We start from the raw sequence: 23183 nt of genomic DNA, 5'->3' as shown, positions 1-23183 counted from the left end.
ACTTTTTTTGTACTTTGACACATTGGGTGTGTTACAGACGGGTTGTCAAACACTTCTTCACACTGTAGAAATATGTATTATAGGCATATGGTAATAGTTGCTTTGGAGTTTTACCTCATCGCTGTATCATTGAAAATCTGACAAGTTGATCTTACTTAAAAGAATCTAGGAAACCGATTGCCTTGAAAAAGTTAAGTATATATAACTATTAGTCTTAAATTATGTTTACGTTATATTTACGAAAATGTCAAGCAGATAAATGATTGGCTTTTTTTTTCTTCTATCTACATAAGGAATACTCACATCCCCACCAATGAAAGATATGTCTGTAATTTGTACTGAACTCATACTAGTCATAGGTGTTTTATTTCCTGGGCAACTATGTGTCATATTTTGCTACCCTACAATGTTCCACTATAATTTGCCATATTTATTAGGGTTTTTTTTATTTTTTATGGAATATTTGCATTGCTTAGGCTATAAAAAGATCTGATTCTGAATTCCCAAATGAATCCACATGATCTGATGACCACTGGATGCTGGATGTTTCCTTTTGTGGTCGCCTACACCATTCATTTCTCTGCGTAATCGCAACGCAAACTCGTGAGGATGCAACAACTTATTTTTAGGACTGAGTGGAGAGACAGAGAGACAGAGAGAGAGAGAGAGAGAGAGAAACACAAAGAGAGAGACAGAGAGAGGGCTGTGCTGCTGGATAACGAGGTGGGTGGGCACATCTACTCCCTCTCTCTCTCTCTCTACTCCCTCTCTCTCTGTGTAGCCTACTGTATAAGTACAGATCTGTGATGGAGACCCCATCACACCGCAGTTCACTTTTACGCAGCGGAGATGAGCGCTCGGATAGCGAGATCCAACCCGGCCATGAAACTGATAGTGGTGAGTAAACAAGACTTTCTGCATCTCTCCTCCTCCTCCTCCTCCTCCTCTTCCTCGGTCCGCTGAACCGATCTGATCTGCTTGAGCAAAGGGACGCTTCTTTACTCAAGGAATGACTTTTTTTGTTTGGCGAGACATGGATTATTATGCGCTATTACGCAGTTTCAGATAGTAATCAGTTGGGTATGAGCACTCGCCTTTAGTCCAGATATATTCCCTTAAAAAGCAAGATATTCGCTGCTAAACTCGTGTGATGTTACCTCCGTACAGCAGGTATAGTGTGATGATGTTTAAAGGTCCCATATCGTGCTCATTTTCAGGTTCATACTTGTATTTTGTGTTTCTACTAGAACATGTTTACATGCTGTAATGTTCAAAAAAACTTTATTTTCCTCATACTGTCAGCCTGAATATACCTGTATTCACCCTCTGTCTGAAACGCTCCGTTTTAGTGCATTTCAAAGGAATTGCAACGGAATTGCGTTGCAAGGCAACAGTTTGGGTCCATGTTTACATCCTGTCAGCTGATGTCATTCACATACACTGCAACCGGAAATAAACTAGGACACATTTAGAATGTTTACGTTTAAAACGTATAATGTGTAACGTGTAATGGTCTAAATATTGTATATTTGTGACATCACAAATGGACAGAAATCCTGACGGCTTGTTTCAAACATACAATTTGTAAATACGGGCTGTGTGTATTTCTCCGTATATTGAGCGTTTAGATAGTTTAACAGTATTTATATAGCACTTTAACCTGCTTTATAATATAAAAGACCTGAAAATCTCACTTTTTACAATATGGGACCTTTAACACATCATGAGGGCCAATAATCACTAACTCACTATGTCTAGATTTGGCATTTTGGTAGCTACTGATAATGATCTTGTTTACAGCATCACTGCTTTTGGGAACAGACACGATCCTCTCTAGGTTTGTGGCATGATGCCATGTGTTATTTATATGCTGACCTTATAACACAGTACCTGTTTTACTTATAGTCATATTCAAAATGGCATGTACTGTATGTGTGAGACACATTTAAATGCTCATTAGGTAAAAAATTCATCCACTCTATTAGGCTCAAATATTTGTATATTTGCATGATATTTTCATTAGGTAAAGGGATCTCTGTCCAGACTTTCTGCTGTGAGATATCAGTAGAGATTTGAGGGAAAATAGACACCTGACCCCAGTTTGTTAAGGCTGACATATTTATGATGTACAGCTGAAAATGTCAGTCCCACATAGCAGCCTTGCAATATCAGCTTGTACAGGTAATATTTATAGTTTTGTTGAGACTGTGTAGAGAGATGTCTGGTGACCTCTGAGGCTGTTTTTTAGTGAATTATATTATATTGTAAGCTGTTTGTGTAATATGTCCAGCTCCTGTAGTATAGTAGACATTACAGAAAGGAATGTATGGTGATGAGATCATTTTTAAGATTAATAAAAGTTAATTATTCCGTTTTTGCAAATAGAATTGAACTATGTTTGCGTTGGAGGTTGTTTGCTTTTGATGATTAACAGAGCTCATGTTTTGCCCACCTTTTTATTCACATGCTTTGACTACTCACAACCCACAAAATGAGCCTACAAACAAGATCTCCGCTTTCCATCAACGAGTGATAGTTTACTTTAGGTCACATTTCGTTGCTTTTTCTATGGCACGTTTGATATGAATGAAACTTAATCTCTCGTATTAGAGGCGTATAGCGTGTTGCCAGCAGATGGTGTTTACTGTGAACTTGACATCACACCAATTTGTTCGACAACGCTGTCAAACGCAGGCCTCCAGGGTGGGAGCAGTTATTTTCTTTGGTGTGTTTTGCATGCTGTGCTGCGGCGGGGCCTTTGCAGGTTTTGCATATGTTCATGTAAAGATGCGTATCGGGGCAGAAACAGATCAGACGCTGTCGCTACAGAACACTGGACCTACTATGTGTCCTCGTGTTGTGTGAGTGTGTTTGTCTGTGTGTGCGTGAGAAAGAGGGAGAGATGTAAGTCAGTTTTGTTGTAAGATGTGTCACTTCTTTGTGTGTAAAGTACTGTACAAGAGTACAAATGATTGAGTGTGTGCATGCAAACTTTCTGCCACCATTTAATGTGATATCATCACCAGCGTTTCCTCTACCGCAGCTCAGTCTGCACTCCACAATTTACCTAAAATAGGCAAATTTCTTGTTCCCACAGTTTCTGACGTACTGTTTTTGTGTTTATCCATCATTCAGTTAGTTAGTCAGTCAGTCATTTGGCCAGCCACACAAGCATCTATTTAGCCAACTAATGAGTCACACGCCCAACACGCTCAGTCAGTCTCAACTGTCAGCATCTAGCCAATAAGTCAATCTGCACCCCTCCGGATCCCCCGAGAGCCAGCCACTCACTCTGTCTGTTACTAATTCTACGTTAAAGGGACGCTCTGCAATTTTGTTTTCAAAACATTGTTTTGGCTCAGAGTGTCCGGCAATAAACGCACCTCCTGCACCTGTGGGCTCTTCCTGTTCCCCTGCATTCTTCTGACTCATGTGGTTGCGTTCTGTCTGCTGAAAACACACGCTTTTTGTTTGGGTCCTTGCTCGCGATGATGTCAGTGGAACAGACATGGAAATAATTGTACAACATTATGTTACAGTCTTTTTTTGTTTTTGTGCGCACACATGTTTTCAACATGTAAACAGGATGGGTGTAAGAAAATATCGTAAATATCGAGTATCGCGATATTATGTTTTGTGATACTGTATTGATTCTCCAAAAATAGTAGTTTACATGCAAAGATTAACTCAGTCAATACTTTATTTAATTTGCAAAGAGATATGCACCCTCTCAGTGTATGTGCCCTCTTTATAGTGCTGTGATGTTGTATGTTACAGGGACTGTGATAAATACATATGCAGATCAAAATGTTCTGATGGCATAAAAAAGTAAACTTTTTTTACTCAGATTTTATGCATATATGGTGGTGTGTTCTTTATACTTTGACAGTTTTCCTAAAATTAATTTTTAAAAATTGCAATATATCGCCTTGCTTAGAGTATCGCAATATATTCAATCGTAACCCCTGTATCATGATATGTATCGTATTGCCAGATTTTTGCTAATATATAGAGCCCTAGTAAACAGAAGTGGAGAAGTGAGGTTCAGCGGAGCACAAGAATGTCTGTCTGGTCAGCAGGTAGTCAACAAGACAGCTATCTTGCTTGCATGTCAACCATCCATCCATCCCAGTAATCCAGCCATTATCTCCCTCTGTGATTATCTATCTTTATCTTTACGCCTCCTCTCCTTCACTCTCTGTTGTGGCCGTTGGCATTAGCTGCACCAACTTCCCTAAACCTCGCTGCAGGCACACACACACACAGACAGGAGAAGCTGCAGAGAGGTCACTTGGCCAAACAGACTCGAGTGGGTGAGGGTGAGGAAGTGAGCGTGACAGAGGGGGGGAGGGAGACATAAAGAGGGTGTGTGAGGTACAGGATCAACATGTTTTAAACAAACAAGCTCAAACGTTTATTCAGAAAGCAACGATTACCTCTGGAAGTTGCTTCCGCACACCTACATGCAACTTCCCCTTTTCCATCAACTGATAGCAGAAGTGTGTGTACGTGTAGGAGAGTAGGCAAAAGAGATACAGCTGTCACGATCACACACTGGTCTCCATCTCTGTTTTATCTTACAACTGTATGAGTCATATTAAAAACAGCAAGACTGATCTTATGCAAATTTCTGCAGTGAAAGTTTATCTGACACAAGAAGATAATATGTTACAACATGAGGAGAGTTTGATTTATTTTGCTTAAAAATACTTCGTTCCAAGTAAAAATCTTACTTAAGTAAAAGTACAGAAGTATATAATCATCAAAATGTACTTGATATTAAAAGTAAAGTACTTGTTATGCAGCAATATGACATGATATATTATTATTTATTACCCGACTTTGTTGAGTACTCGATTCTGATTGGTCAATCACGGCGTTCTACGTTGTGTTATTTCTTTATAGCAGACTGTTGCTATGTATAACAGACCGTTGCTATGTATAACAGACCGTTGCTATGTATAACAGACCGTTGCTATGGATACAGTTCAGATCTAATAAGCGAGATAATGTACAGCTAACGGGTCATTGTTCGGTCAGGGTTTATTTCAACAATGACATTACCCCTTACATTAAATTTTTAGATTGTTGATACTGATGCATTAATGTGTAAGTACCATTTTATTTTGGATTAAATGAGTTTCTGCTGTTTACACAGTAGTAGGAGGTTTAGTCCAGTGGCTCCCCCTCCTAGACAATATCATATTAATTTGGGAGGTCATGAAATGATCGAATTCTCTTCTGCTACACAAATTTTACTTTAATTTATTTTAAATTTTTCCTCTGAAGCTTTTTTTGCGAGTTAAAAATGGTTTAAAAGGGAAAATCTGTCACGCTTTTGTGGAACTGCTAATAACTCATAGAGATCTGAACAGTGACCAGAAGCCCCAACCAGACACCGTTGTTTTGTAAGAGGTCACAAGCCAAAAATGTTGAGCATCACTGGTTTCATCTTTAGCAATGCATCATATTTTATAAGCTTATCATATATGTTTTTTAATGTAAAATCTTCATCTGTAAAGTAAATAGTAAATATGAATTGCAGTATAAAGTACAACATTTTCCTCTGACATGTAGAGGAGTAGTAGTATAAAGTAGCAGAAAATAGACAGTACAGTACTTAATAAGGATAGTACTTAATTACATTCCACCACTGGCTGCACATACAGTATGTGATAGTGGACGATTTGTCATCATTAGTCTGAAATCCTGGACTAATAGAAGACAACAAAAAAATCTTGCCTAAAGCGATCGACATTAGGGCTGCAGTTAATGATTATTTTCATTATTGATTAATCTGCGGATAATTTTTTTTGATTAATCAATCAAGAGTTTGGTTTATAAAAGGTCAGAAAATATTTTTCTGGAACCAATGAATTCTTGGCTTATTAATTCTCTATTTGCTTATTGATTCATTAACTAAGTGCTTCTGCTCTAATCAACATGTCATGTACATTATAAGTGGTTTACAGTAAAACAGCTGACTGACTGGGTTTAAGTCAATGACCAAACAGTATTAAATTCCTGGCAGAATTTCATACGTTAAACATGTGCTCACACATATGTAACTCATTTTTTAATCACAATATTTTTTTAGCAGCAAATTCAAAATTAGAAGCGCTTTTTGTTTGAGATGATTGGACGAGTATATGAAATGAACATTGCGTGATTTATTGAAATCATCAATGTTGAATTTCATCAAAGATTATGAATAACTGTGATGATAGACGTCCAGTGATGCTCTCTGTGTCTGTACGAGTAAAAAAAGTCCATACACACACACACACACACACACACACACACACACACACACACCGAGCTGGAATCCCCCCTCAGACCACCTGCGTTCTACAGTTAACTGAAGCCATGTGCCTGCTGGATAAGCTGGTGTGGTGTGGTTTGGTCCCTTTGTGCCACGGCTCTTCTCCTCATGCCATGAATTTAAAACTGACCTCGGGCTACCCGAACCCTCATTCTCCTCTTTCTTTGCATATCAGCGCGCTTCCCCATGCATTGTAACTCTAAGCCTAGTGCAGCTAATTTCTTCTGGAAGCATTTGCATATTTCCACTAACAACACAAAGGAGGGCAGGCTTTTCATTGCTTGTCATTTTCAAAATGTATTTGTGATTCACTGAAGATGCTCACAGATGCTCTTTTTTTGCCCGAATTCCTAAACATTTTTTTTTTATTATATTTTACCTTTTGTATGATATCAAAACAAATCAAAATGTGTCTCCCTCAACCAATCTGTTATTATTACTGCGCATAATCAAGCTGTTTGACTTGCTCTTCTTTGCTCAACATTTACATCAGTGCAATGCCTCTGATGAAGACTATTTCAGTTCCAATTAATATTTATTCATTTATTCAAATAGTTTTTTTACCCATGTGTGTCAAATTAATAAGCCCATTATTAGATGTTGCTCATATGGAAAGTATTTTAAAGGCTATTTCTGTCAGGTGTCTGAACTCTGCAGTTATGCCGCTACAGGCCATCTGTCGTGCAGCGCTCCAAGTGCACTTCAGCCTTTTTCACCAAAGCACTCTGTCATCATTATCATTTTGACAACAGACAGGTCGTAGAAAAACAAAAACCCTCAAAAGTCTCACAAACCCCGTCTAGCCGAAGGACCGGCATTATTTCAGAAACTACGTCATTGAATGTCAGAGATAAACACAATGTGAATAACTGTAACTTTACTCACCAAACATCATATCGCCTCCAATAACATCGGACTGGATTTTTCTCTCTCTCTCTCTCTCTCTCTCTCTCTCTCTCTCTCTCTCTCTCTCTCTCTCTCTCTTTCTCTCTCTTGTGTTGCCTGTTGTGAGAAACGCGGTCCATCTCCTCGATCCGGAATGACCTTGTGTATCACCACACTTTCATTCAAGAGGATAACATCTGTTAAAAAGCACATGTTCTCTGTTAAAGGACTGGTAAAGATCATCTTTGCTCTATGTAAACACAAGGTTTTCTCTCAACTCACTTCAAATGGGATTTACTGGAATAGATGACAGAAGCAAACTGCATCAGATGAAGTCGATTTAACCAGCATAAATATATAGTGTTTTTATTCTAACCATTATTTATCCAGAGAAAGGCGACTTAGTGAGCCTGCTTTTTCACCTCTCATCAGTTACATTTACGCCCTGCCTTGCTCAAGGGCATCATGCTTAGGGAAGATAAAACATTATCATTACCTTCATACCTTCATCCATCCTTTCCTCCTCAGCTGGCGGAGCTCCATGTAGGATATGCCTCTCGCTGAGCTTCGCTCTGATGATGGTAACGGTATAATTATGGCTGTCAGTGGCCCCGAACTGCTGTGTAATTTGGGTTTCCAGCGGTCGTCCGTGATGTCGTCAGATGGCAGCTTCTGAGGCGACAAGGAGGGTGAAAAGTTCAATATCTCTTTTAGCTGCTGATAGACGGATTCACACACACCACAGGACATCTTCCCAATACGTTAATTCTTAAAAAAGTTGACAGTTTTGCTTTTCCTCAGTAGCAGAACGCTACTGTACAGGCTGGTTTGAAAAAAAAGTGCGGTTCTGCCTGAAGAGTGTCATAACTAGAAAAAACAGTTTGACTTAACATCGTTGAACATTGCGCAGGTTTTTCCATCTAAGACATGAATTTGTGTGTCAGAGTCTCGGTTTTAAGATGTGGCTGGAATTGATTTGAATATAAAAGGTTTTGATTTCTTGCACAGGTTTAAATTGGAAAGGATAAAAGACTGAATAACAGGCAGCAAAGACATTATGCTGGACATATGAGGTACAATGTGTGAGGGAGGGTGCATAAAAATATTGAACCACTATGTGTTTGTTTCAAAAGGAATTTTAGATCCGACCATAAAGATGTGATATCGTAAAGCAAAATCTCTGAGCATGCATGTGCTGTCATTTTATTTAACCTACCAAACATTACTCTTACTCTACAGTATATTGTAGCTGGAGTCCAGCCAAACTACTGTAACAATACGAATCTGAGCACTTCCACATGTGCTCAGGCTCATTGGCTCTCATGACTGAAGATTCAAGTCCTGCCAGTAAACTCATCCCGACTCAAAACACAGATTAAAGTCGAAGCGGCGTGTAACCGTACCTAGATTTTGCAAAAAACCCAGGTGACCCTCCATCAGTCCCTCGGTACACTCCACCCTCCTGATGTTTCTGAATTGATTGGATGTGGTCTCACGGCTTAATAGTGTGTATACGCACTCCTTAACTTGAAGAGCAAGACCGTGATTATGGGTTTGATTCCCGCCGGGGCCACCCATGCTACAAACAAACAGATGCAGCCATGGTACTGCGCAGCGAGTCGCCGCGGATGAAAGCCTTCCACCAAATGTTGTGCTCAGAGGTCGATAGGTTTTGCCGGGAAAACCGCTGCGCTGGCCAGGCTGTTTGAAGCTTAGCTTTCTATTATGGTGTGTAAAATCCATTCATCTATTTTTACTATCTTTCTCAATGACCTCCAAAAGGAAACAGAAAGATTTTTTTTTCTTTTCTGTGTAGTGCATAATTTCAGGTTGATAACTCCTTAAAAATGAGTACAGTGTAATAAATGATTGAGTGAAAACACAAATACAGTTCCACATATACATGCAGATCAAAGCAGTGTGTTCAGTAACATATGGCACAGCTGTACTACACACTGTCTCTTCCACAAACACACACCCACACACGAACATATGTAGATTTCTGATGAAAAGACTTCTGTAGCCAAATATTTTGTAATATAATAGTGAATGAGAGATATACATGTGTACACTGAAAATACCAATCTGTTTCTCTGGTTCTTGTTTTGTTTCACACACACACACATGTATACAAAGAATATTGTATTTTGCGGTTGCAAGCTTTAAGGCAAAATGGGATAAGTACGAATACACACACACGCAGGAAGGAGATCAATGGTGTGCAGCGGGTAAACTGTAGAACAGAGTGGGTGAGTGTTTTGTATTCTGGTGGTGAATGGGGAAAGCCCAGTAACCTCCAACAGTTCTCTTTATGAACAGCAGCCAGAGGAGACCGCAGAGCACACAGACCAACACTGAGCAAGACGATAATTGGACATGAACGCCGACAAACACACACACACACACATGCAGCAACACACACATGTGTCCTGCACGCACATGCATGAATGTTTTGCAGTTGTTTGTTTGTATGAATTCATTCATTTTTGAAGATGCACACACAAACATGGTGGAGAGCAGAAAACCACATACAAACAAGCACACAGAAAATGCCAGGACGGCCTATTGTTAGTTTGTCCAAGCAGCGAGGATGTATCCCGCGCCAACGGGAAAGTCCACAGAGCCAATGGCCGAGGGACTTCGGGGTGGAAGGAGCCAGATGTGTGACATCTGGTCCGCATGTGGCCTCCACCAGCTGCATGGCTGCATGTCAGACATGCTCACAGAGCGATATCTTGGATTTTTAGGCCAAAGCTTTTCAGTTCCTGCTCAAGCGATGATACATGGGCTTGTTTTTGAGGCAATAGCTACATATGTCCGTCTCAGAGGCCACCTCGCTTACAGCCACCCAGTTTACAGTGTGTCCGCATGGATAGGGGGGAAGATGTATGGGTGTGGTGTGCTATTGCTCCAGGGCGGTATTAAACTGCTGTAGATCAGCATTGAATCACGTCAGATGCTTTTCAGCTACAAAGCGGCCCGTCTGACAGAGCTGCTGACAGGGGTAGGAGACTGCTGGTGAGGTCAGAGAACACAGGGCTGCACAATTATCCTCTATAATCCTGTCGTACACTCTATCTTAATTTAATATGTGCAGAATACTGGCATGACTGAAACATCTGAGTTCATTTAAAAGCTTTGGAAAACCATTAAGATTTTGAGAATAATGCCAAAATGCAATTAAATAAATATGATGAACACAGAGGGGCGATATTGCCTCCTGCAAACACACTAATATTAAGAATGTGCGGTTTAAAATGTTGCCCCTGTGCAGTAATCCATATCCATGAAACTGCTGCAGAATTTTCTCCTCTAACTCCCTGAACGGCTCTCTATAAAGCAGAGGAAATCACTTTAGGACTGCGTGTCCACCAGGAGCTTCAGCTTTACAGCTCTGACCCCTCTTTCAACTCTTTCTTACTGGAAGCTTTGGGTTGGCAAGCGCTCCAAAATATAAAAATATTTGAACCTTTAGCCAAAGAGGAGCTGTGCACGAGATGGGTTTCATTAGAGACTTTGTCACTGCTGTGTTGACTCGGAACTAAACCCACTTTCTTTTCTCTCGCAGCTCTTCACAGCTTCTCTTTCCTGGGCCTTCCAGCAGCAGGACGTACCGCCAAAGTACCAGTACCTCGACCCTGTGACGTCTGACCTCCTGATGTGCGACCAGTGCCCTCCTGGCACAGCCGTGAAACGACACTGCACCGCCGACACGCCCACGGAGTGCCAGGCCTGTCCTGAGAGGCATTTTGCTGAGAATTGGCACTGGGGGGATACGTGCCAATACTGCACCTCGGTATGTACGAGGCCAAAAGGATTCCCTCTTAATACCTAAGCTGCGTTTTCCTTAAAGGGGACCTATTATGCTTTTGTGCTTTCTCTCTTTCCTTTAGTGTGATATAGTTTTTTGTGCATGTAAAAGGTCTGCAAAGTTACAAAGTCCACGCCAAAGGGAGTTACTCTCACCCACAGAACCACTGCTCCTGAACTGTATGAAACGCCTTGCTTGAAGTCCTGCCTTTTTCATGCGTAATGTGGTGATGTCACCAAGTAACACATTTGTATAATGCCTGCCTAGCGGGTAATTTGGTACGCCCTCAAATAAAGCTAGTTAGAGCGGAGCTGGAGCAGAGTCCAAAGAGTTTGGTTCAGTTGACCAATCACAACAGAGTGGGCCAGCTGACCAATCAGAGCAGACTGGGCTTTTTTATGCTCATTTTCAAGTATGCACATTAAAATGAGCATCTTTAAAGAGTGTGACTGACAGTAGTTTCCATGAGAAACACCAGTTTTGTAGTACAGTATCTCCTTTGTGTGTCTACTCACACTTACAGTAAGTGAATCAACCAAATCTGAACTCACATCACGGTCAGGAATCCTAAAGTTCAGTACCCCTTTAATTGTTTTTATCTACTCTTCTGTGGTTGTCCCTATGCTTTTTCCTTAGATGCTTGAATATACGGTTTGTTTACATTTTGGCAAAGCATCTGTAATTTTTTTTTTAAAACCACTTTAGTTGTTGTAACTAAAAATGAAAGTTTGAATGTGCTCATTGTGGTAGACTGATCTTCCCCCGCAGTTTAGATGTTTTCCTCTTCGCCAATCTCCATAAATTATGTAATATGTGTTGTTAACAGGGTGTTTTTATGTCCCTGTTTTAGTATGCCATTTATATCATTTTTCAAGATACTGTATGTTAATGACAGCTTGTGAAGCAGCAGCATAACATTGTTCTTATATATGCATGTAAATCAGCCTTTACTGTTTGTTACTATGTGCATGCAGCAGCAGCATTTCAATTGGTGTGTGACCGTGGTCTGTTGTGTTTAGGTGTGCAAAGAGAGACAACTAGTGAAGCAAAAGTGTAACAGCACCCACGACCAACTGTGCGAGTGTGCCCCAGGTTTCCACCTAGTAGTGGAGTTCTGCATCACACACAGTACCTGTCCACCTGGCTACGGAGTCACAGCATTAGGTAAGACTCACATTAACATTATTATAATTATGTAGTTGTAGTGGCAGATTGCTTTTGTTTTACAGAATATATTTGATAAAGAAGACAATCAGTTATTTTGTGGGTTTCCTGCCTATCTGGTCAACTCGTAAATTAGATTTAAACCGCTGATTAAAAGTAGGTATCCGGACTAAAACCAGAGAAAATGAGGAATTCAGGAATTCACACAGCCTGGGAGGAAGCACTGGCTGAGTTCAACGAATAAAAGTCCTCAATGTTATCACTTTAACCTAAGAAGTGTGTGTGTGTGTGTGTGTTTATGGGATATGAGTGTACATGGGTGTTTTATGTGTGCACATTGTTACACAGTCTTTCCTTTAATCTTCTCATCTCATGCTTTGCTTTATGTCAAATCAGTTCAATTCAGCACTGGCACGTCATGAAGGAACCGCCATGCTATCAAAGCAGAGACACACATCAGTTACAGATCAGCATTTTCACATTAAGATGTCCTCTCCCTTATATCACTTTATAAACTCTTCCCTCTCTCTCTCTCTCTCAGAATCCGTCTTTGTCGGATTCTGTGAATCAGATTTGTTCCAGATGTCTTTTTTCACAGAACTAACTTTTTTTATAAACTGACTGAATCTTTCTGAGAACCGCTCTCTTTCTCTCTCTGTCTGTCTGTCTTTAACACACGGGCACAGATTTTGGTTTGAGCCTACATACTGTAGATCTTTAATAGTTAAACATATAGAAGAACAGAAATATATCATGGCCAGCAGTCTGATTTATATTTTGGTCTGTGATATCCTCCTTGTTCTTGTGTATTTCTAGCAGAGAAATGTTGTATGCGTACACATACCAAACAGAGGCAATGGGTGTTCTATTACAGTATGAACAGTGGTTGTCTGCAACTAACAATTATTTTCATTGTCGACTAATCTGTTGATTATTTTCTTGATTAATCGATTAGTTGTGTGGTCATTAAAATGTCACAACGTCCTCAAATGTCTTGTTTTGTCCACAACTCAAAGATATTCAGTTTACTGTCATAGAGGAGTAAAGAAACCAGAAAATATTCAAATTTATGAAGCTGGAATCAGAGAATTTAGACTTTTTTTTCTTAACAAAACTAATTATTGAATATCAAAATAGTTGGTGATTCATTTAATAGTTGAGAACTAATCGATTAATTGTTGCAGCTCTAGTTGTGTGTGAGATCATAAAACACATTTATGCATGTCTTTCTTGCACTTCCACACCTAACCTGCTCTGAGTTGGGGCAGTGTTGCCTGAAACTTCAGGGGGTTTTTACAGTTTTAAGTGTTGCATAACTGATAAACGTCATGTCGTAAATCTGTTCTTTCAAATAACATTTTAGCAAGCGACTCTTCCTAACCACCCTTAACCAAACAATTGTCTCAACACAGTTCCTCTTCTACTTATTTATCTTTTGGTATATATATTGGTAGTCGGACACTGGAAGAGTTGGTAGCATTAACTTGAATTGAAATTATCATTAAGAAAGTGTGATGGTTGGACTGATTGACTGTTTCTGAGGGAAAACAGTGCTTATGGAAATTTAAAAAGTCATCCTCATGTTGTTAAAAGGATTACTTCATAATTTCCATGAACTCCATTATTTACCAATACAGCATTTTGTAATTGTTAAACAGCCTCATTTAATTCCACTGAGGCACAACGTCTATCATGTGATGAATATCCATTATATTCCATGATGACCTCTGGACCACAACCCCCGGTATAGTAAATCATACATTGTGGGTTCCACCAGAGACAATACTAAATTGTTGTTCTGCAACAGCGTTAACCTTAAACAAATCAATCCTAATTGAGAAATCTTTTGGTAAGGCATACCTCATCTTTAAAAGTCAAGTTGCAGGAGTATCAGACTGGTTGTTTAAGAGAGACACATGTTAATATAATAGGGGGTGGTTAGTGTTAGCTGTTATAAAACTGGCAACAGAGAATTACTTGACATTTCCTTTCCAAAGTGCTTCATCTCTTGTTCCTCTTCATACATAATACATATTTTACAGCATAATTAAAGAGGAAACTTTAAAGACACGGATCAACTGTTTGTTTTGTCTCGATTAAATGGCATAACCTTTCCCCTGCATTACCTGAAGCTGTGCTTCCTCTTTGAATTCACTCCAGCTTGACCGGCACAGACTCCGATATATATCGCCTATAAAGATCTCTCTATTTGGGTTAACTTAGTCATTGTGCAAAAATACTATACTTGTATCTCTAATGGATTAACTCTTGCAGACATTTTGAAGGAAGATTTCTTTTTTTTTAAGCTCAGACTGCTGCTGTTTGAGTCCTAACAAAGACTTAGAAAGAGTCACTCCAGTACTCAAATCTATGCACACATGCTGTATATGAAACACTTTTCTCTCTCTGAAGAATGAAAGCCATTTTACTAGACAGACTAGAAAGCCATCCATGTCTTTGCATAGACAACTATATCTAAAACCGACCATTTGTTGCAAGTTAGTCGGGAATCACTGGTTCTCTACTGTCAGTTATTCCTTTTACCCAATGCAGTCTTGGCTAATTATTAAGCCAGATGCAGTCAAGGATGTTATTATAATGATGGATATCTGATCTGATACTCCCTGCAGATTCTCTCCTTGGTGCGTCAGTAGTGATTGTGGGCAACTTAAAAAGGGGTTGATGCTGAATTTCAACATTCCAGCGAACAGAATCTGATATTTCTACCGAAGCCGCAGTACAAACTGGCACTACACTTCTCATGACTTCATCGTAGGAGTCATGAGACAACGTTTTCCATGGGATCTGGTTATTATCTGACCCCTGTAGCGCTGACACCGTTCTAACGACATTTTCCGTTAAATTCCTCTAACGTGGATCCACAATCGGACCTGAGGGTCTAATGACGCTCTGCAGACATGAGACAGCATTTCAGGGGATTCCCCTCCCTGAAGCTGAAGGACTTATTATGTAATGCCTTGAGTTGTGGTTTTAGACCTTTTAAAACCACAGGATGTTAGAAAACTGATGGTTCAGTCTCCCAACAACACAGGCCTTTTATGACTCCATTCCTTTCCCCTTGATCTCCAGGTTTGTCTGTTTCTAGTTGGGATTCTTTCTCTCTCTCTCTGAACGCAACATTTTAAGTCTTTCTAGCTGGTTTATCTGTTTTGTTTGGAAACTGGTTCTATCGGCATCAACTAGGACAGACATAGCGGAGCATACATACATGTTAGGGCTGTCAATCGATTCAAATATTTAATCGTGATTAATCGCACAATTGTCCATAGTTAATCGCAAATGAATCGCACATTTTTTTATCTGTTCAAAATGTATCTTTTAAAAGGAGATTTGTCAAGTATTTAATACTTTTATCAACATGGGAGTGGGCAAATATGCTGCTTTATGCAAATATATGTATATATTTATTATTGGAAATCAATTAACAACACAAAACAATGACAAATATTGTCCAGAAACCCTCACAGGTACTGCATTTAGCATAAAACATATGCTTACATCCTAACATGGCGAACTCAAGCCCAACAGGCAACAACAGCTGTCAGTGTGTCAGTGTGCTGACTTGACTATGACTTGCCCCAAACTGCATGTGATTATCATAAAATGGGCATGTCTGTAAAGGGGAGACTCATGGGTACCCATAGAACCCATTTTCATTCACATATCTTGGGGTCAGAGGTCAAGGGACCCCTTTAAAAATGGCCCTGCCAGTTTTTCCTTGACAAAATTTAGCGTTCTAGTTTGAAGCATTATTTAGCCTCCTTCGCAACAAGTGGCGACAGCCCGTCAGATTTTTAAGAGATTAATTAAAAAATCCGTTAATGCGTTAAAGAAATTAATGGCATTAAAACAAATTTTCTTAAATAAAAATGAATGCATTATTAACGCGTTAACTTTGACAGCCCTAATACATGTACATACATACGGTACAAGAAATAACCAACAAATGAATGAATGAAACAATACATTTCATGTTTTTCTTAATGTTAGGGCTGCAACTAACAATTATATATCATAATCAATTAATCTGGCAATTATTTTCTTGATTAATCAATTATATCTATTAAACTAAATTAGTTAAAAACAGATTGAGATAATGTCAATAAATAGCTGGTTTTGACCAAGAAATCTAAATATTTTCATTAGAATTGGACCTTTATTGAAGCAGGTAAGTCCCATTGAGATTTGAAACCTGTTTTCAAGGGAGACCTGGCCGAGGCAACAGCATAAAAAGACAAAACAAAGTCAGACTAAAAAGAGATAGTAATATTAAAATAAATCTAAAAGTAGACTAAGAACTATGGCCGAGTCATTTACCATTGAGTTTACAATAATCTTGAATTTCTCCAGAGCCTATTAAGTTTAATATATCATAAGACAAAGAAATGGATTTCTAGCTAATTTAGTTGAATAGGCTATATTATGTAGGCAGTAGAGCTAGCACCTCTGCTTTATATGCCGCAATATCTTATGATGGTAAAGTGCTAAACGCTGATTCTGCATCGACGGAGGAAATTCTGAGAAAAAAAAAAATGATTAATGCCAGCAAATGAAACCATATCACAGCTAGACGGGGACGTTCCCATTCTGTACATGCTTTGTCATCAGTGGGGCAGGAAACATAAGCACTTTGCTGTATGCATATCAGCCAGTGGTTTCACGTGGTTTCACGTTTTTAATGCTAAACAGTGAAACTGTGCCACGAAAGAGGGAAACTAATCAAAAGGTCAAATCTCATATAAGCACTGCTCATTCTCCTCCCACGCACTTTTCACGTCTGCACTTCAGAGATAGAAATAAAATGAGGATGTGATTACAACACTAGTTCCACTATAGATATCGTCAGATCGTCATGCGTGCCGCAGCTCATATACCAGAAGTTCTTGTGGTTTACTGTAATGCCGTCATGGTGTGGTTAGAACTTTTTGAAATAACCGTATATGGGTAAAAAAAAAAAAAAATTTGATATGTTATAAAAGAAAGTTACATTATTACATCATATGGCAACATTTTAAGTGATGAAATAATCTCACGAACTAATAATAAAAAATAAATAGTCATTTAATTCTACTTATTTTTTATATTATTAGTCAATAATGTTGTTACATCATCTGTTAAAAAATACTCTACATGCATTATGAAGTCATAGCCATTAAAATATGTTTTAAAATCATCAGACTAACTATTTTTTTCACCATCAAAAGCTGATAAATGGATTTTTTTACAGATTTTTTATACATTTCCATTTTTGTCAGTCAATCTGCCAAATCAGCTGACCAATCACTTTTTTGCGGTTACGTATTTCCCTTTCAAAAAACAAGACATCGAAAGGACATGTTGTAATGAGTAAGCCCGATGTGAGTCATTCCCAGAATCACACAGTCATCTGTCACCGCTGTCACATGTCGCTGTGGTCATAGTTCGTGGAATCACGTCCTTCTAATGTCTTTGATCAACCACGGTGCACTGTATGCAACACGTTATGTTCACACAATGAAGATGACTGAGATCTGCAAATCTGTTGTTTTCTCACAGTTTAAAATGTGACCCTTCAACTTAAACTGTATAAATTCTGTCAAAAATCATGTTTTCATTGATAAAATCAACACATGATCCTGTGTGTTTCTCCTCCAGGTACGCCGGTGAGTGACACCGCGTGTGAACGTTGTCCCGCTGGTCATTTCTCCAGCGGCGAGTCCTCCACCGAGGCGTGTCAGCCCCACAGAAACTGCTCCGACTTGGGCTTGAAGACACTGAGATGGGGCACGTCCACCTCAAACAGCCTCTGTGGCCCTCAGGACAAGTGCTCTCAGCATCACACTTTGTGCCACACTGGTAAGACATACACTCTGAAATAGAGTTTAATCACTAATATGGGAGATTTTAGGACTAATGCAGAGTAGGGATTGTTTGTACAGTGTATACACCGCGCACACACACACACACATGTGACGATGTTTTTGAGCAAACCTCAATTGTCAACAACTTAAAATCAGCCAGAGCTGAATTATTTCAGACATGTGGTCATTTTCATTCCTGAAAGCAGGGGATTTCCTCGGTCAGGTTCGTTGTCCAGATTCCATTCTTTTCTAAATTCTTGCGTGTCTCAAAACCAACACAAGAGAGCAAAGCCAAAGCGAAGGGTTGAATGGGATGTTTATGCCACTACTGTCATAAAGGCCCATGATGGATCAATTATGCCGTTCGCTGTCACATCCTCAAACTATAACCGAGGAAACTGAGTCAAGCAAGAGACGAGCTGGTGAGTCTTTGTTACTCACACTTATGACTAACTATGACAGATGTTGACGATTAATTTTAGAAAAGAAGCCTTAAATGTGACACTGAATTCCCCGAGCCTGAGAAACCACAGTCACTGAAGAACACACACATGCAGATGTGCGGACCCTGGCACACTCGTGCATACTGTGTACCACACTTAGAAGGAAACACACAAAGCTGTTGTCCCTCAGGGAGGGTGATGCGCTCCTCAAACATTCATTCACAAATTGCCTTCCTGCGGACTACACAACCGCAGATTGTCTGTTGCAGATCCTGGAACAGTTTAACCAAAAAAAAAGGGAAATTGAAAGCATTTGGGATTCCCAAAGTTGCTACGTGATTTGGAGAAAACCACCAGGACGTCAATGTCAATTATAGAGTAAGCCACACTTAAATTATCCAGACATCAGAGAAACAAGCCTAATATCCTCTTCACATTAAACTCAACCATTCTAGACCGAAGTTGGTTTTACTAAACGCTTTTTTTAAATTTACTGGCGTCCCTCATGTTCTGCAAGGCAATCAGAAAACATTTCCACACATTTCCGCTTCATAGATGTATGAAAGTTGTAATTTTACGTCGACAGTTTCATATCATCTTATGCGTAATATGAAAACCCTGCCCTTTGTAAAAAATACATTTACCCTATTAGGTAGACCCAGGAGCCCTTGCCTTGCAGAAATAAGTGTGTAGGTGTTTGTGTGTGGTGCAGCGTGCAGCGTGTGACTCTGCAGCAAAGTGCAGCACGTGTCAGCGCAGCTCGCCTCTGTTCGCTTCAGTTCAACATGCAGCTCTGGTTCAGAGCTACACAGATGGGCTCAGTTTGTCACACTGATGTCAGTGGTGGTTCTGTGCTGTCAACAAAAAGAGAGCAAATCCTTGTTTCTGTTGTGGTCGAATTACGCATCACAGTCTGAACACACGCACAAACACGTATAAACAAATCCAGACATGTAATAGGCCAAAGGCACTCTGCGGAGACCAAACCATCTGAATCTGTTCTACATATCACCTGTGCACCACGAATGAACCTCTGCGAACAATACGTTTTGCTTGACTTGGTCTAATTGTATAATGTGCCCACTGCTATGAAGCTTTTTATGGTGTGCTGTTATTAATAAAAGTGTTTTAAGCCTACTCTCCTTGTCCTTCTTTCTCTTACAATTTATTCCAGATGTGACCCTGTGTGAGGAGGCGGTCTTCCAGTCTCTCTCCTCCCTGCGACTGTCCTCGGTGCCCCTCGAGAGGCTCTTAGAGAGTCTTCCCGGGCAGAGGGTTGACCGGAAGAGCCTGGAGAGGCTGAAGAAGGCCTGCTCTCCCCAGCAGCAGGTCCTCCAGCTGCTGCGACTTTGGAGGGAGCAGAACAAAGACCAGGACAAGATGTACGGCATCATACAAGGTAGAAAACAAAAAAGTCTGCACTTTTTTTTGTTTTAGCCAATTCAAGTCCTGGATTTGTGTATTAATGGTCGCACCCTGTCCCTCCAGGTGTGAACCACTGTGAGAGGAAAGTCTCCCGCTGCAACGTCCTAAAAAACCTGACCCTAGACGACCTCCTGAAGGTCACCAACAGTCTGCCGGGGGTCAAAGTTCAGCAGGAGGATGTCCAAGCCGTGTTCTCCACTTGCCTGCCCAGGCAGTACATCCTGCAGCTTCTTCACCTCTGGAAGACGGCAAACTATGACCTGGACCTAGCCAAAGGTCTGTCTCACAGTCTGAGGGTGCTGCGAAGCCAGGGGGCGCCGCGCTATCTGCTGAAAGGCCTGAAGAAGATCAGCCGCATCATAGGAGGCACCTCCGCGCACAAGATGTACGAGAAGATGTTTGTTAGTATGCTTCACGACGAGTCGTGTTTTAAGGCTCATAAGCCGTTAAATGAGTAGGAATATGTGCCATCTATAGCATACACAAACACTAATGCATTGTCACATAAAGAACACACAAACACTTAGTGAGCAGGGGGATAACAGTATGTGAAAGAATAACAGACGTGGGTAACATGATAATGTCAGGTCTTTAAGATATCACCAAATGATATCAAGCTATGCATATAGTGCCTAACTGTAACACAAGGGCAAGATGGGTCGATTCTTCTTTGCCTCTCTGATTTTCTAGCAAAGCCCTCTGCCAAAATAAGGACTTTTTGATTATATGAGGTAACATGGGATGCTAATAACTTCACCCTCATTCTACAGTATCTGTCTGCAGTGATGAATCTAATAATCCTTAAAAGAAAGAATGAAAAACTACCACACATCTGTGTACTCCAGGCAGGCCGAAACTAAAAATAAAAAAAGGTTTCCTGGGAACTTTTTGACCGGAGTCTGTGAAAAATGAAAAACTATTTAATATGTAAATAGCACACTATTTTATGGAAGAAAGGCTGGCAGATGTTGTGTTTTTATTATTATTGCTTTCTCGCTGATTGAGAGGAAGGATTTGGTTTCATAATGAAATACATGTATTTTCTACAGTTTTCCTTTGTTTGTTGGTTTGTTCTGGACTGCTGGCAAGTAAAGCTCATCTGAATTTCTTAAAAAAAATTGTCAGCTTTATGAATGTACAAAGGAGTGCAATTGTTTTCTATTTAAAAAAAAAATACTTTCTGAATATGTAAAGGCTTATTTTTATTACTTTATCAGAAATACTGGATTCCAAATGCTGCAAGTTCATGAAGTGATATTTGTTTTATATTTTGTTTTATCACTTTTATATTATTAAATGTATGATCTTTATTGTATATATGCCTGACTGGTCCTCTTTAAGCTCGTGTAACTTGTGAACACTAATGTCAAATGATCTGATTAAAATCAGTTTGTAAAAAAATGTGTTGTTTATATGACCGGATTTGACTAATGAGTGCAAGAGTTTTACAGCTGCTCTTTATAATGTACATGATGATAGTAAGTAAGTAAAGCTTTATTTATATAGCACCTTTTAAAACACACCGTTACAAAGTGCTTCACACACAAATGAAACATCAAACAATGATGAAAACAAGGACAAATTAGAATATGAAACACAGAAACAATGAGAAACAGATCAAACAAAAATAATGTCTGTTTTACCAGGGTTTAAGTGGAGAAAGTTGCGAGACATCCAGTCTTTGGTTGCTGCTAAGCAGTCATGGAGGGAGGACAGTTGATTGAGGTTATTGGTTTTGGCTGAAAAATAGATCTGAGTGTCATCCGCATAACGATGATATGACACTGAACAAATGACCCAGAGGAAGCATATACAGTGAGAAAAGGATCGGTCCAAGAACCGACCCCTGAGGGACTCCACACCGCAAAGGGGCTGATGAGGAGACATGATTATTAATGCAAACATGGAACTATCTGTTAGTTAAGTATGAAAGAAAGCAGTTTAAAGCTGTACCAGATATGCCAACCCAATTTTGCAACCCATCAAGCAATATAGCATGATCGATGATATCAAAGGCAGCAGTTAAATACAGTAAAATGAGTATGGAGTGTTCACCTTTGTCTGCATGCATAAAGATGTCATTTGTTACTCTGAGTAACGCTGTTTCTGTGCTATGTTTTTGGCGAAAGCCTGATGGGAATTTATCGAATATTTTGTGCCCCTCCGCCACTTTCAGAAGTTGGTCCGTAACTATTTTCTCTAGAATTTTTTGATATAAATGGTAGTTTGGAGATTGGTTTGTTATTATCTAATTGAGCTGGGTCGAGAGAGGGTTTTTTAAGAAGTGGTTGAACACTGGCAGTTTTTAAAAGAAGTAAGGAACAGACCCGGATGTGAGAGAGTGGTTGATGATTGAGAGCAGGCTGGGGCCTAAAACAGGAAGTAAGGATTTTAGACATTTTGTGTGAACCTTATCACAGTGACTGGAGGCAAGACGCATGTGAGCTACAGTATTTAAAAGAGTTGGCAGAGAAACAGGATTGAATTCAGACAGTAAAATCGGATGGCTGAAAGGGGCGGATGGTAAAACAGTTGGGGAAAATTTGGACCTCAGACCATCGATCTTGCTGATGAAGTAGGATACATAAGTTTTCACAGTCGTGAGGAGATGAGACGGGTATGGCAGGTACAGTGGGGTTTACAAGCTGGTTAATTGTGCTAAACAGAAATCTTGGATTATTTTTATTGATGTTAATTAAACCAGGAAAGTAGGCAGCACGTGCATCTTTAATGATCTGGTTCAGATCGAATAAAAGGTCCTTCATCTGGAGGTGGTGAACTACAAGCTCTGATTTTTTCCATTGATAGGAGCATGTCCAGGGAGTCGCCCTTGGAAACTGATTGTCCACCCCATTATGCTAAACTATGATTGACTATCTGCCCGGTCAGATGCAGGACCTTAGGTCGAACTAACTGTTTGACAAGTAAACCAGACTTTTGTTTATCGGTGCAATTCAGTATTCAATGCAATGAGTAGCGCCTAGCCCAGAATAAGAATTTGGTTTGATTTAGAAAGATGTGAGCACACCGAGTATCAAGTATGGAAGCTTTATGGTGCCACTCTGTTGTGTTGTGATTGGTAGGCTTATTTTTATTTTGAATTCAAAATGTAAACACAGGAATGTGAGATACTGTAATGTTAGTAATTAAAGTAGATGTGAGTAGTGAGGGATAAATATTTTAAATTAATGCTACTCTGGCCACTTTACCTCACATTGGTCCAACTTTGCCAACATGTCAACGTGTCTTTCATTCACAGAAAATACATTATG

The 23183-nt window shown here is 39.7% G+C and overlaps 1 protein-coding gene and 1 long non-coding RNA gene across 2 annotated transcripts in view; one reads left to right on the top strand and one right to left on the bottom strand.

Moving 5' to 3' along the window:
- The window catches only part of LOC119497654, a 45157-nt gene that overhangs the window by 18121 nt on the left and 3853 nt on the right, over nucleotides 1-23183 (bottom strand). The window contains exons 2-3 of the long non-coding RNA XR_005208953.1: nucleotides 7704-7879; nucleotides 7208-7404 (exon numbers count right to left, since the gene is read on the bottom strand). This is a non-coding gene — a long non-coding RNA (uncharacterized LOC119497654). The remainder of the gene's footprint in view (nucleotides 1-7207; nucleotides 7405-7703; nucleotides 7880-23183) is intronic.
- On the top strand, nucleotides 720-21312 carry LOC119497652 (tumor necrosis factor receptor superfamily member 11B-like). The gene is made up of 6 exons (XM_037785905.1): nucleotides 720-897; nucleotides 10776-11003; nucleotides 12038-12182; nucleotides 17838-18038; nucleotides 19661-19885; nucleotides 19975-21312. The coding sequence occupies exons 1-6, from the start codon at nucleotides 850-852 to the stop codon at nucleotides 20367-20369; spliced, it is 1242 nt and encodes a 413-aa protein (XP_037641833.1). The 5' UTR covers nucleotides 720-849; the 3' UTR covers nucleotides 20370-21312.

The sequence above is a fragment of the Sebastes umbrosus genome, chromosome 11 (genome assembly GCF_015220745.1).
Source record: "Sebastes umbrosus isolate fSebUmb1 chromosome 11, fSebUmb1.pri, whole genome shotgun sequence".
Lineage (NCBI taxonomy): Eukaryota > Metazoa > Chordata > Actinopteri > Perciformes > Sebastidae > Sebastes > Sebastes umbrosus.
The sequence above is the reverse complement of the archived record's forward strand: the minus strand, read 5'-3'. Positions and strand labels throughout refer to the sequence as shown.